Below are 16,366 nucleotides of genomic sequence, written 5' to 3'. Positions count from 1 at the left end.
GCATTTCTGAAAGATCATGTGACACTAAAGACAGGAGTAATGATGCAAAAAAATTAAACAAGAATAAATTAAATTTTGAAATATATTAAAATTAGAAAGACTTATTTCTTATTTCACAATTTTTCAATTTTTTAATCAAATAAATGCAGTGTTTTTAGAGAATAAAAAAAAAATATAAATATATATATATATATATATTCATATATATATATATATATATATATATATATACACAAAAAATAAAAATCTCACTCACCCTAAACTAACACTATTTTTTGATAGGCTAATTAATATTATTAAAATTGGTCATGTTACCCTTCTGTACTAAAGTCAGATGCTGCTGCTTCCACTGAAGCACGAGATGCTCCTCGGATCATTTTCAGATTATGCTGGAGACCGTGAGCAACAGGTTTTGAACAAACCTGTGGTGTTCATGTAGCTTAATTCGTACTGTCATTAGAGAAAAAGTCTAACCAAAATACTAAGACTACTTCTTCCCAGTTTGTAATAAAAAACTTGTGAAAATGTGAAAAGATAAGCATTTTCCTAGTTGTCTCAGACTTCGGATCCCTGATGTAATTCACTAGCACTTCCTCCGCTCTTGCCTCTTTTTTTCAAAACAATCTCACACCCCCTTTTCTGTGGTTTATTCATAAAGTTTCATTAACAGGAGTGTGTGGCTGTATTTGTGATGGCTGAACAGCGCCCTCTACTGATCCTAAAAATAACCTCCACGTTAACCAACAGGCTGAAGATTAATACCACTTATTAAATATGTTTGGTGCTGCAAGATCACATCGTGTTACTGATATATCATAAACCGAGAGATGTGAGTGAACAGTCACCTCACACTGGCCGCGCAGCCCCGTCTCCTGCAGACGTGACCAGATGCTCTGGATGCGTCCGGCATGTTCGGGGTGGATGTTACTGTTTCCACACATGCACTGGTGCTTCTGCATCAGGGAGTCATACACCAGACCTGTAGGGACACAAATACTTATTATTATAAATTCACTTAAATATATAGGTAATATCCAGATGCTTAGTTGTTTAGTCGGTGAACTTTATTGGGCATCTGATGCAGTGACTGACCGGTGGTAAAGCGCGGTTTGGCTGGTGGCTCCTGGACCACAATGGGAAAGGTCGCAGAGGCCGGGGACGACTGTGCTCTGGACAGGGGCCGATGGCCAGGGAAGGTCACAGACAGTCCGGCCGCCTCCATAGACGCCTGATAGTTCCTCAGCTGATGGATCCTCTGTTGCTCCAACAGAAGAGCTTGCTGCTCAGAGACCAGAACAAAAGTTCAGCTTCAAATACATTCACTTTGCAACTCAATTTAAAAGACAAACGACACATATCTTTATAAGGACATTTCCTAAGTGTTTTTAGGCACCCTGTAGTTACACAAATAACCAGCAGGTGGTACTCAATACATTGCAAAACACCAGAAAGAGTGTTAAATGTAGAAAATGCTTCATATTTTTAAAAATTGAGGAGAAAACCTTCACTTCTTGTGCTCATTAAGGTTAAGAGTACTCTGATTTAGACTTCATATCCCACGATGCTTTGCGTTAAGCTACTCAGGACTACATTTAGGCTGTGTTAAACCTGGAAAGATAAGCCTTCTAAAGCAGTTTATGATGATCTGACGGCACCAAAGCACATATTGTTGAGGCGGTTATTTGAAAGATAAAAAATTGCTTCTGGTTAGGAAAATGTAAATTAATGAATATGCATTTAAAAAATCAACACTAAAGGTTTGGCGTCATTAAGATTTCATGTTTAAAAACAAATAAGTGTCATTATGTCTGCATTTATTTGATCTAAAATACAGTAAAAAAGAACAGTAATATTTTAAATAATATTACAAGTTTATTTATTTTAAAATGTAATTTATTCCTTTGATGAAGTTGTATTTTCAGCATCATTACTCCAGTCTTCAGCATCACATGATCCTTCTGAAATCATTCTAATATGCTGATTTGCTGCACAAGAAATATTTCTCACTGTATCACACATTTCTACTAAGAAACAAGCATTGTAGCCATTAAATATTCACTTTGTTATGTCTAAAGCAGACTCGATTTATCCTTCATCTTTAGAAGTGATGTTAGGCTGCCTTGGAAGCTGGTCTGAAACCTTTCGGAGGCTCCTTCATTCATAAACACTGCCTGTTAATTGGCAGTTCAGTTTTGGACACAGTGTTAGTTAGCTGATCATATTTCAGTTTGACTGCAGGAACATGCAGCTGGTTTCAAACCCCTGCTGTCCATTAAGAAAAAAAAAAGATCTCATCCAGCACAAGTGCCCACCTCCTGGCTACATTAAACTGAATGGTGAGCAACTACAGGTGCTGGTCATATAATTAGAATATCATCAAAAAGTTGATTTATTTCACTAATTCCATTCAAAAAGTGAAACTTGTATATTATATTCATTCATTACACACAGACTGATATATTTCAAATGTTTATTTCTTTTAATTTTGATGACTATAACTGACAGCTAAGGAAAATCACAAAATTCAGTATCTCAGAAAATTTGAATATTGTGAAAAGGTTCAATATTGAAGACACCTGGTGCCACACTCTAATCAGCTAATTAACTCAAAACACCTGCAAAGGCCTTTAAATGGTCTCTCAGTCTAGTTCTGTAGGATACACAATCATGGGGAAGACTGCTGAATTGACAGTTGTCCAAAAGACGACCATTGACACCTTGCACAAGGAGGGCAAGACACAAAAGGTCATTGCAAAAGAGGCTGGCTGTTCACAGAGCTCTGTGTCCAAGCACATTAATTGAGAGGCGAAGATGTGGTAGAAAAAAAAGTGTACAAGCAATAGGGATAACCGCAACCTGGAGAGAATTGTGAAAAAAAGCCCATTCAAAAATGTGGGGGAGATTCACAAAGAGTGGACTGCAGCTGGAGTCAGTGCTTCAAGAACCACTACACACAGACGTATACAAGACATGTGTTTCAGCTTCGCATTCCTCGTGTCAAGTCACTCTTGAACAACAGACAGCGTCAGAAGCGTCTCGCTTCTAAAAGGACTGGACTGCTGCTGACTGGTCCAAAGTTATGTTCTCTGATGAAAGTACATTTTGCATTTCGTTTGGAAATAAGGGTTCCAGAGTCTGGAGGAAGAGAGGTGAGCTACACAATCCACATTGCTTGAGGTCCAGTGTAAAGTTTCTACAGTCAGTGATGGTTTGGAGTGCCATGTCATCTGTTGGTGTTGGTCCACTGTGTCCACTGTCTTTTCTGAGGTCCAAGGTCAACACAGCCGTACAGCAGGAAGTTTTAGAGCACTTCATGCTTCCTGCTGCTGACCAACTTTATGGAGATGCAGATTTCATTTTCCAACAGGACTTGGCACCTGCACACAGTGCCAAAGCTACCAGTACCTGGTTTAAGGACCATGGTATCCCTGTTCTTAATTGGCCAGCAAACTCGCCTGACCTTAAGCCCTATGGAAAATCTATGGGGTATTCTGAAGAGGAAGATGCGATATGACAGACTCAAGAATGCAGAAGAGCTGAAGGCCACTATCAGAGCAACCTGGGCTCTCATAACACCTGAGCAGTGCCACAGACTGATCGACTCCATGCCACGCCGCATTGATGCAGAAATTCAGGCAAAAGGAGTCTCGACTAAGTAATGAGTGCTGTACATACGTTTCATTTTTATACTTTTTATTTGGCAAAGATTTCGAAAAATCCTTTCTTTGTTTTGGTCTTAAGTAATATTCTAATTTTCTGAGATACTGAATTTGGGATTTTCCTTAGTTGTCAGTTATAATCATCAAAATGAAAAGAAATAAACATTTGAAATATATCAGTCTGTGTGTAATGAATAAACATAATATACAAGTTTCACTTTTTGAATGGAATAAGTGAAATAAATCAACTTTTTGATGATTTTCTAATTATATGACCAGCACCTGTGTACTGATTTTTCAGAGTTTGATCTATTTATTTTTTTGAATTTTTAAATAAAGTCCCTGTTATTGTTTTTTTGGCAGCTTTGAGTAAAATGAATGCATGCCTCCAGCTGAGTAAGTGCTAGAAATATGTATTATCCTGTTGGAACAGTTCGTTCTTGTGGGTTAATAACCTCTTTTACACCAACAGGGTGTCTGATTTCTTATAGGAGCCTTTTGCTGCCCCCTTCTGGTGCTCAATGTGGTTGGTGCTTCATCTTGAGCCATTCACAAAACAGTGACAGATGTAGTATCATGTATTCCCACAGCTGTTTACCTGTCTGAAGAGCAGCTCTTCCTCGGCTTGTCTCTCTCTCTGCTGGAACTCTTCCTCCAGATCATCCGGCGGTTCCTGTTTGATGGTGACCCCGTGAGGATGACCCTCCGTGGAGTCGTCCAGCCCCTGGTGCTCCCTCAGCTCCTCTTCCGTCTCCTCCGGGTGGCTCTCGTGCTGTCGGCCCGGCTCGTTCGGCTTAGCCATCATCTGAGAGAGACCGAGAAACACATGTCAAAGTCACCATCAACTCATCTGATGGAGCAGATGTCTACTGATACAAAACTCATTTCTTCAGAGAATATGACTTCGATCTGTATTCAATAGTGCTGGAGGTAAAAAATAAAATAAAAAATAAAACCACTTACTACATTTATTATTATGATCAATTCTTAATTCAGCTTTGCATCAAGAATAAATTTCATTTTAAAACATTAAAATATAAACCAGTAATTTTTAATTTGTAATGCCTGTTTTTATTGCATTTGTGTTCAAATAAATTCAGCCTTGGCGAGCTTCAAACCCTTATAAAATCATACCAACCGAAATTGATAAAATAAAAAATAAATAAATACTTATTATTATAATATATTATTGTATACAAATTAACATTTTTATTTATTATTATATTTAAAATAATATATTTTATACATTAAATAAAAAAAAACATCATATATAAAATAAAAAGTAGAGGATCTGGTGATTTTGACATTATGTTTTGTGCAATACTTTAGATTCAACTGAAAAAAAACTAAACCTATGAACATGTTAGTAGCTTGTAGTGTAGCTAAGTATTTCTTAAAGTAAATGCTAACCCTTAAAACCAACATAAAATAAAACTGAACCCCATTTACTTGATTAATACACAATTTTAAAACAATAAATATCCTGTTTTACTTAGAACTACTTCACTTCATGAAAGTATAACATTTTGTGAATGTTGGCTTGCAAAACAGGATTTCATGAGAAAAAGACTTAAGACATCTGCCACACACAGATCTTGTGTCAAAAACTACAGAGTCAAAGCTACAGTTGCAATAAATAATATTCTTGGAACAACAGGAACAAAAGAAACTGTCCTCTTGGCTCAAGTTCATGCTGTGATAGCTGTGTCTAACCCTACCACTGTGGCAATGACAGCTTAGCCCCGCCCTCTCTCTCACACACACACACACACACACACTTGAGTGTGGTAAAAACACAGCCCCCTGGCAATGTGCCGAGGGAACATAATTGACGTCAGAGCACTCTACAATTGCCTCATCCCTGTACTTCATTCCAAACAAGCTTTTCTTTTTTTCATACTGTCCTTTTTGTTTTTCCCCGTCCTCAATCAGCTCCATCTCTTCCTTCAGCTTAGTGAACATGCTGGATGTGCATGCCAGGTAAATTACACATTGCATTTCTTTGTCAAATTAAACAGTCAATGCAAAATGACAAGAAAAATCCAAAACTTGATACCAGATACCATTTGAAAGCTGAAAAACTTTCCAGAAACGTCAATAACCCTGGACTTTTTGTCATAAAAGTTCAATAATTAGGCCTAAAACATCTTCAGTCTTTCAAAAAGTTAGAGTTTCTGTCAGCATCAGTAGCTCAGCTCACAAACGTTGGCAGGTATGGCCTGGGTCATGAATATTAATTAGGTTATTTGAATTCTGTCATCATTTTCTCACACTCATATCAGTCCACTGCTAAGCAAAGCTCCAAAAGTGTCAGAAAAAGACTCATAAAAGTAGTCTTGAGTACTATATTTTGGGTTTTCAGGAGCCAAAATTTAGCTTGAATGAGAATGAGGAAAACACGGAAATTATGACAACATTCATTGCCACAGCTCATAAATTTAATATGCGTTTGCGTATATTCACATGTGATGAATCTAAAGGAGTCACGCAAGGTTTATAGTCAATGATGCCAAATATGTCTGGTTCTCATGTCTCATTGTGACATGCCAAATTTGAATATATCCATATTTAAACTGCACAAATGAAAAAAACAGATACACAATGGGGGGTTGAGGGTTTGGGGGTTGTGAAGAATTGAAGAATGTAGGTAGCCACTACATTTTTTTCATACTATGGAAGTCAATGGCTACCGTCAACTGTTTGGTTACCAACATTCTTCTGTTATGCCCAACAGAAGAAACTAAGTTTTAAAGGGATGTTTCGCTCAAAAATGAAAATTCTGTCAAAATTTACTAACTAACCACTAGCTCCAAACCTTTCTGAGTTTCTTTCAGCTGTTGAACACAAAAGTAAATATTGTGAAGAATGCCGGTAACTAAACAGTTGACGGTAGACATTGACTTCCATAGTATAGAAGGAAAAAAAATACTATGGAAGTCAATGGCTACTGGTAAGTGATGGTTACTAACATTCTTCAAAATATCTTCTTTTGTGTTCACCAGATATAAAACAACTCAACAGGTTTGGAACAAGTGACAGAATCAGAATTTTCATTTTTTGCGTAAACTATCCCTTTAACATGGTGTACACGTTTAAATCCATTTAGCAGATTTTTTCCTTGATACATTGTAAAAAAGCACAAATGAAGTCCACAGATATGCAGAAAACCACATGCACTGAATCACAACGTAAATCGTCTAATATATACCCTGTGAACTTTCAAAGCACACGAATAGAGTCAGATCTAAATGGCGTAAATGCTTGGGAAGCATTAAATTCCTCCGCCATCTGCTGAGCAGAGGCAGTATTCCCGTAAGCCCCGAGTGTAGCGCTGAGGTGATCCACACCCGGTGAGCTCATCCTGACATGTTTGTGTGCAGGCATGGATTAACCCCATAACTAATCTATAATGCACATCTACGGTGGTGAGAGAGAGCACAAACCCAAGACCCTGTAGGATAACGGCCCAACACTAGTAATCTCCACAGACCTCACAAAAACACTCCATGAGGAATAAACATATTTTCTCATTCATTTTCTCCATAGGGATTTAAATTCTTCAAAGAAAAGTTCATGAAGCAAATCAACTAGCGCTTAGATTAATTACAAACTTCACTCTGAAGCAAAAAAATGTAAAAAAAAAAAAAAATTATGAAAGATTTACATGAAAGTACAGATATGAATGCCACAATTAATTTAGTTTATGGACGAATGAACTACTCATCACTTGAAGCACTGTGAATGGTATATACTGAATAATTCAAATCAAATCAACTTCACAACAGTTTATAAAATTTATATTTTATAATTATTATATAATATATTAATAATAATAATAATAATAATAATAATAATAGAAAAACCAAATCAGCATTTCTGAAGGATCACATGACACTGAAGACTACAGTAATGATGCTGAAAATTCTGATTTAGCACCACAGGAATAAATTACATTAAAATAAGGTCACATAAAAAAACTGTTCTTTTAAACTGTAATATATATATATATATATAATATATTATATGAATTATTATGAATTAAACTTTATTTGTAAAGAAAACAATGTGGAAAAAACAAAATTCTAAAACTTTTGGTACAAGCAGACAAGTTTGTTTCCATCGAGCCTTGTTTAATTGTGAATCTATACATAGATTGAGTCTGGGTCTGCTCATGACTGCAGTCCCACGCACATACACATGCAAACAAGCAGAGACTTTCCTGTCTGACCATATAAGGACCACGCATCCTGTTGGTTGCCATGGTGATTCAGGGAGCTAAAGACAGACAGAGTGCTGTACCTTGCTGATGTGAAGCTGCTGCTGCTGGAACTGTTGCTTGTGTTTTTCCAGGAACTGCTGGTGCTGCTGTTGAACCACCAGCTGCTGCAGCGCCTGGGCGTTCTGGGGCAGGGGGGCCGACTGTGTGCGTCCCAGGGGCCGATGCTGCCGGAGCTTGTGGATGGGATGTGACTGCAGGGACACGCCCCCCAGGCCTGAGGACACAACACATGGGCTTTGGGTTACACAGCAGATTCTAGTTAGCACTCAGCACTGAGCTAATTAACACCTGGCCAGCTTTGGCTCTCGGAGGGGGGACAAGTTTCCTGAACACACGGCTGAAGACAGAAGAGCATCTCTGTCTCCGCTTCAGACAGCATGACCACGGATCGCTCATTAAGCATCTAAAACTGACAAGATCCTTGTCAAAATTAATGGAACAGAGCACTGATCTTGAGATTCGTTTTTAAAAGTTTAACCATTAGAAAACAAATTGAAAAAAAAAACAATTATATATATATATATATATATATATATATATATATATATATATATATTTATACTGAACTATTTTTTGTTAATTTTTTATATAGTTTAGAAAATGGTAATAAAATATCACAATAATAAAATATATTTTACGTCTTTTAATCTTAACGTCTGATAACACTTTATTTTAGGACAAAAGTGTCTGAATAATTTTTGGTCTCAAATTTGTTACAGATTTACTGGTAGTCCAATGTATGAAGAATTTTGGGGTTTAATAGGTCACATTTTACTTTATTTTGCTATTCTCTAGTGTCCTGCACCCACTTGTTAAAAAATATCAAAACTTTTTATTTCACTGTATTTATATAATAAAAATAATCAATATTAATAATTCAATATAAAATATAGGTAACAGTACAGGATACATTATAATATATGCTTTAATTACATAAAATAAAATTCTACAAAATTAGTAAAACACGTATACAAAAATGTTATATATACCATAACAAATACAAACTGTCTATATAAATATAAACTAAATATGTAAATATAAATATATACTGCATATATAAAATAAAACTAATATTCATTATTTTATATAAAATATAGATAGCATTAAATAATACATATAAAATATCAATAACATTCAAGTATATTCTATAAAATGACTAAAACATGCATAATATATGTATACATTAATAATTTTATATTTTTATAATAAATTGATAGAATCATAGAAATTAATCATATTGCTATTCAATATACCTTTAATTTAGAAAATTATTTTATTATTAACATTATATATGTCATATTAAATGTTTATATAATTATATAAAATACAATTCTATAAAACTCTTAAAATGTGTATATTAACTATTTTAATACATACAGTAAAGATATAAAAACACATTTTAACTTCTAATTGTTCTTCAGATATTAAACTGATAATATATAAAAATAAAAAAGCACAGCCATGCAGGAAATCGTTTGCCTTGAACAACAATCAGTTATAATGTGTAGAATAATTTTACAAAAATTAAGCTGACCCCAGACAGTGTGATAAAGACCACAGAGTATTCCAGTATGTGACCATCATGAACTGAAACATACATCTCTGCCTGCACTACGCTGAATGATGGAACACCAGAACAAAAGCTACAGTATTCTGTCAGAAAACAATATATTTTTTAATTATTATTAGTTTTTGTGTTTTTGAGCCACTCTGCTCCAGACACACTCTCCATCACTGCTCCTCCCAGGGGTTTGACACTTCCTGTGGATTCGCTAGTCTCCCTGACAACAGTGGGTGGAGAAGAGTTTTCCTCTTTAACGTGATGGCCTTTGATAGCACAAATCATTAGTCAGAATTGACTGCGCATGTGAGACGTCTCTCTCACTCTCTCTCGCTCTCATCCTCAGGATAAGTAATGACCTCTTCTTATTGTCAGCTTCTCGTGAAGCTGTTCCTGGCACATCAGGAGGCTAATTAACACCGCCTATGACTAATTTGATTAAAATGAGCCTTCTTTTGTGTGTATCGAAGGGAAAATGAATCCAATTTATGAAGGGAGCTGCATAACCAATGCTGGACTAATTACAACCAATAAATGCATGACATCCGCGGGGAGAACAGAGCACGACGCATTATGATCCTGTGAGGCCCCGGGGCACCTGGCTGTTTGGAGCACACCCCCCCCCCCCCAGTGCAATTTTAAAACATAATGTGCAAATAATGGGGAATTATGTCACAAATATGAGAAATAATACTGTATTATGAGAACTAACAAATCATGTGACTAATACATTTAAGCAACACAACAGTTGCACATGATTAGACATGAATTATGAAAATGAAACATTGAAAGAGGGAGCAGTGGGGTAAAGTGCGTCAGATGCTTTAGGGTAAGCTGTGCCAATGTAAACAACTGAAACATTTCAAGTGGGGGCCAATTTTCCTTCCATTCAAAAAAAATGAGGAATTTTCTGCACTAACGAAGCAAAATCAGATAATAATCCTGGAGAACTGCAATAATGCAATAGTTGACTTGAATAATTATCTTTACATTGCATTTACATTTATGCATTTAGCAGACTTAGTTTATGAAACTTTAAATGCCTGGTTTAAGAATATGTTTAATAATAAAAAATAAATGTGAATAATAATAAAATGAAACTTTGAAACATAACAGTACATTTTTATGTTCAATTTAAAAAATAAATGAATGAATGAATGAATGAATAGAAATGTAAAAATGTTGAATATTATACTTTGCATGGCTGGTTCACAGTTTCTTTAAGAAAATAGGTATATCCGGCAAAATATAATTGTGTACAACATAAACAATAACAAATATTAAATACAAAAATAATAATAAAATGTAATAAAATGTAAATGAATAAAACTAATACTAATGCATTAGAATAAAGTATAACATACAATAAAATGTCGTATAACATTATATATAAATAGTGTGTGTGTGTGTGTGTGTGTGTGTGCATACAGTATATATTTATATATGTATGTATATACACACTTTTTTATGTATGTTTATGGATACCATTAAGAAAATGTGAAAGAAAAAAATGGCATTTGTATTTTACAAATATAATATAATATAATATAATATAATATAATATAATATAATATAATATAAAAGTCTAAGTATTTAATATAAAAATAATAATAATAATACTATAAAAATCTACGTATTTTTGGTATTTTATTTTAAAGAATATTGTTTCGTATTCCCAACTTTTCTCGACATGACACAGCTTACCCCTAATGTGTCACAGGTTGATTTTGTTAATTTCTAAATGTACAACTTAATTCAAATTTCTACTGTGATATGTCACAGACTCTTCTCACGTCCTGTTTTACCAGAACAACGCCGCCGCTCACCCCATCTCTGCAGGTTAAGGTGTCTTGGTAACATCAACATTGGTTATTATGACTGCGACTGACCTGCGAGGGAGTTCTGTGCGGCCGACTGCTCCAGAAGCACCATATGCTGCAGGAGAGTGTTGTGTGCCGAGCCGCCCTCCCGCTCTAAGCTGGACGCGGCCAGGTAAGAAGGCAGGTGGGCTCCTGGCATGAACGGAGTGGTTATGGGTATTCCTGGCTGTAAGCCTGGCACAGCCATTCTGTCACCATCCTGTTGGCCAGACGCCACCTGTGCGAACAGAGAATGAAAGAGCATCATTCAAAAAGAATCTAGGGCAAAGAAGAGAGGACATTCCCCGGTAAATCATGTCTCGCTTGCGTCAGAGATCCGCGGTCAGTCATTGTCTCTCAAAAGGCTCTTTTTGAAATGTTACTGGTGCTGAAAGCCACATGTGGCCCCCTGAGGGTCCAGACAGGGGCCTCTCTATGATGGAGAGAAAGAAAGATGGACTCACGCTGGAGGGGCCGGTGGCTGGCAGGCCCAGGGTGATGTTGGGAAGGGAGGGCGATGTGTACAGAGACAGCTGGCTAACAGGACCCTCTCTGCCTGCGAGTCTGTGCGCCAAAGATGGCTGGAACGACACACACACACACACACAAACATATGCACAGATAAATAAACCCCACCGATAAAAACAAACAGCTCTGTCTAGTCGCTCTCCGGACCCCTGCGGGACCCGTCTACAGAAGGAGACTGTGCACGGCTTAAACACATGCATGGAAACAGCCAGGAAAATCGCAGAACACTTCCCAAAGCAAGAAGCGACAAGTGTGGCCACCAATAAAACTGAGCTAAAATGTGTAAAGGATGAAGCATGCAAAGAAATAAAGAGATTTAGAAGTCTATTAAAGAACACAACAAGCCAACTGAGAGATGTCATTTTATCATGCTTAAGTGAATGAATCAAAATTCCTAATAATAAAAAAGCATTAAAAAGGGCTTTTATAAAATGGTGACAAAAGTAATATTACTGAAAACAAAGATGTTCAATAAATAATGAATGTGTATGTTAATAACAGTCATAAATAATTGGTAAGCCAATCGTTAATCTAACTCTAGATCAGATCACAGAGAAACAATGTTGCGACTTCATAATACAATTTGCCATATATAATTTTTTATTAATAAACATATTTATACAAAATATTAAAATCAAACCAATTAATTATATATTTATTATAATATAATACAATAATTATATTAATAATTAGTGCTTCCAAAATAGAAGTTTTTGCTCACATTGTATATGTGTGTGTACTGTGTATATTTATTACAGTCATGGACAAAAATATCGGCACCCTTGGTAAACATGATCAAAGAAGGCTGTGGAAATGAATCTGCATTGTTAATCCTTTTGATCTTTTATATATATAAAAAAAAAAAATAAAAAAATTAAAAAAATCTTACCTTTCATTGGATAATATTAATTTCAAATGGGGAGAAATATCATTATGGATTTTTTTTTCTCTAATACACATTGGCCAAAATCTACAACACCCTTTTATTCAATACAAAACCTTGTACTGCAAACCCTTACATGACTGCATCTTAACCAAATGTGACCCTGGACCACAAACCCTCTGGGGTATATTTCTAGCAATAGCCAAAAATACACTGTATGAGTCAAAATGAGCGATTTTTCTTTTATGCCAAAGATTATTAAGATATTAAGTAAAGATCGTGTTCCATGAAGATATTTTGTAAATTTCCTACCATTAATATATTAAAACTTAAGTTTTGATTAGTAATATGCATTGCTAAGAACTTCAGTTGAACAACTTCAAAGGAGATTTTTTTGCACACTAAGATTCCAGATTTTCAAATAGTTGCATCTCAGCCAAATATTGACTGATCTTAATAAACCGTACATCAATCGAAATCAATCTTATTCATTCAGCTTTCAGATGATTTTGTAAAATTGACTGGTTTTGTGGTCCAGGGTCACAACTGTGGTGAAGCATGCAGTGACTGTACCTCCACGGGACTGTTGGACATTGATCCAGCGATGCCGTTCTCATTGGTAATATTGTTTGAACTGTTGTTGGGTGAACTTGGACCGGAGCCAGGAGCACTGCTGCATGCCGATTCTGAAAGTAAATGGACTTGATTAATCTGCTGTCAATTCAAGATGAATCTATGTTGGAATCACGGCCTAGCAGTCCCTTTTAGCAGTCCATTCAGGAGGTTCTGCCCATCACTTTTTGACCTTTCCTACTTTCACTATGAATAAAGTGTAAGCTGTTTTCAAGACTGATCCTCTCACCTGCCATGTCGAGAGAACGCTTCTTTGCAGTGGTGATCTGCCCATCCTTCCTCCGAAGCAGCGGACTACTCCTGCGCTCCGTAACTTTCTGCTTCAGCCTGGATCGCAGCTTCAGGTTGGGCTCAGATGCTGATGAGAGATGGAAAGAGGACAGTCATCAAATTAACGCAGGAACAGGAAATACAGTTCATATTGCAACACTTCTTTCAAATAGCAGGATGTGTGTAGATAGAGCTGTGTGACATTAAAAACCAAATAGACTACATTTACACACACACACAAGAAAACATTGCTATCTACTCCCTGCTTGGGCAGCTGTCTTTAAATAATAAAAATGACTACATAAAAATAATTTAAAATATATATAAAGAAGTATATATGTAAATAAAATAAAAAATAAAGTCTAAATAAATACATAAGTATTCAATAAATATAATCCGCTAAATAAATAAATAAAAAATAAAGAAGTATTTTTATTTTTAAATATTTTTTTGAAATAAAGAATGTATAAAAAATAAAGAAATACATTAAACACAAAAAAAATAATTAAGTAAATACATCCATCTGAAACAAATCGGATTCTCCACTGAAAAAAATGTCTGGTCTTAAGCAGTGTTTTTGACTGATTCTGCAGATTACGACTGTTAAATAACCAGGAAGTTTGACACTGGCTTGACCTGTCCCAAGCAACTAATGAATCCTTATAAAAGAGGCTAGTTCAGGTCACTCATTATGCTTGTGAGTTCAAATTCCAGTCGAAAAACAATGGAGCAAACCAGCATCTGAACAGCTTTCAGCTTGGCACAGCAACTTGCCCAAAAGTGTAATCAAGTCCATCTAAGTGTAAACACTGCAAATGAATACCCTCGGCCGTTAAACAGTTTGCAAACACAAGCTCTTGGAGTGTGGCGTAGCATGTCAGAGCAGGCCTGCCACTGAGGGGGCGCACAGGTCTGGCCAGCAATTACCAAAACCAAAGCTGACCGCGAGGGTCACGCCTATCCGAAACTGTCATCCAGGCACGGATGTTTCGCCTATTAGACACTGCTGACATAATCGCCCGCTCACAAACTCAAACAAAGGCTTCTCAATCCCTCTCTTGCCCCAACTGTATTCTGGCGCTTGATCCTTGCTCCGTCTGTGACCCCGTGTCAAAACATGTACGGCCCGCAAGAAGAGCACACACAGTTCATTAGGAGCAATGCAGGCCTGGGAACATTAAAGTGCACTCAAAAGTCATTTAGAACAGAACCTCATGCACCTTTTGCCATCTGCAGACATTTACATGAATAAACTTCAAATTGCTCAAATCATACACACAGCGTTGACGGACAGCGTTGAGTGTTTCTTACGGAGTGTCTTTACAGGGTATATACAGCAATCCTTAAGTTAAATTTACTACTTTTTAATACCTTTTTTACTACCTTCAGAATATTTTTTAAAACCATCACGACACTGAATTGCAAGTGTTAATCAGCGACCTTTCTATTATTTACACAGATTTTGACATATATAACATACAAAAAAGAATAGATTTAGAGTAAATAACTTCGTAAATAAAACTTAGTAAATAAAATAAAACAAACTACATAAAATTTGCAATGGAGAGAATGTATAGTTCCAGCACACTGGCTGACATTCATTGCAAGTTGATGCATTACAAACGGGCATCTTCTATGAACTGTTGCGGATTCTATGAACTGTTGCGGATTCAAAAACTGCGCCACGAATTTGCGGCAGTGGTGGTGGAGGTGCAGCCGCGCAGACAGCTGAGATTGGTAGAATTAACTGCTCTCTCCGAGCACGCATTCCATTTTTATGTTTAGTGGATTGCATACGCGTCCGAAGTGCGTTAGCTCCCATCCAGTTGACATTGATGTTTTTTTTACACACCGAACAATAAGCCTTCCTGTTAGTGTTGTCACGGTACCAAAATTTCAATATTCGGTACCGATAGCCATGAAAATCCACGGTTCTCTGTACCAATTTCGGTACCAAAGCAAAACACAAAAATATGCCAATTAAAAAAAAAATTACTTTTTACACTAAAAATAAAACCAATGCCATTCTTTATACTTATTGTGTTTAAAGTTTTTCTACATGTTATATAGACGGTTTCAACGGCATCAACATTAACAAACGTTAATGCGCGTGAGCGCTTTTGTGGACCTAACTTAACTTCCGGTAGACTTCCAAATAGAATCAATAACAACAGTCAAGTCTCTCTAGTGTAGATATTTTTTGATAACAAACAAAATATGTTTGCTGCGTGGATCAGGCGGACTTAATGAAAATGCAAATTCATTATTTGCCAGCAGGAGATGTTTTAAAGCATAGACATAAAGCGCGAGAAATAGAGGTTTCCCCAGTAACAGCTGTAAACAAAGCAGAGCTGGTACGCTCATATGCTGCTATAAGGCATATAACATGCAAGTCTTTCTTTCAGAGATGCAGCGATATAAAAACAACTGTGCCTCGTTTTGATATTTAAACATAAATGTAAGGAATTATTATTATTATTAAACGTGCAGTACGTTACGTAATGTTACGTTACTCGTGTTTATTTAACGAAGCCTTTTTGAAAATCGATCAGTTTTAAAATTGTGGCGAGTCTCCAAAAATAAATAAATGTATGGGAAACACATCCCGCAGCACAACCACCTGAGCCAATTTCAGTTTACTCATCACCTTGGCTTTAACTGCGTTTGTAGAAGGCACTGCAGCCAGACCGATAT

General features: G+C 36.2%; 1 protein-coding gene across 4 annotated transcripts in view; it reads right to left on the bottom strand.

Annotated features, from left to right (window-relative positions):
* LOC113052974 (histone deacetylase 4-like) overlaps positions 1–16,366 on the bottom strand; it is a 205,121-nt gene that overhangs the window by 51,452 nt on the left and 137,303 nt on the right. For all 4 annotated transcript variants that reach the window (XM_026217531.1, XM_026217532.1, XM_026217535.1 and 1 more), the window contains 8 exons: positions 13,632–13,760; positions 13,343–13,455; positions 11,823–11,939; positions 11,389–11,596; positions 7,959–8,152; positions 4,258–4,464; positions 1,093–1,279; positions 846–979 (listed from right to left, as the gene is read on the bottom strand). In XM_026217531.1, coding sequence (XP_026073316.1) covers positions 846–979; positions 1,093–1,279; positions 4,258–4,464; positions 7,959–8,152; positions 11,389–11,596; positions 11,823–11,939; positions 13,343–13,455; positions 13,632–13,760 — 1,289 coding nt within the window. The remainder of the gene's footprint in view (positions 1–845; positions 980–1,092; positions 1,280–4,257; positions 4,465–7,958; positions 8,153–11,388; positions 11,597–11,822; positions 11,940–13,342; positions 13,456–13,631; positions 13,761–16,366) is intronic.

The sequence above is a fragment of the Carassius auratus genome, chromosome 34 (assembly GCF_003368295.1).
Source record: "Carassius auratus strain Wakin chromosome 34, ASM336829v1, whole genome shotgun sequence".
NCBI lineage: Eukaryota > Metazoa > Chordata > Actinopteri > Cypriniformes > Cyprinidae > Carassius > Carassius auratus.
This window is presented reverse-complemented; position numbering and strand designations above follow the sequence as displayed.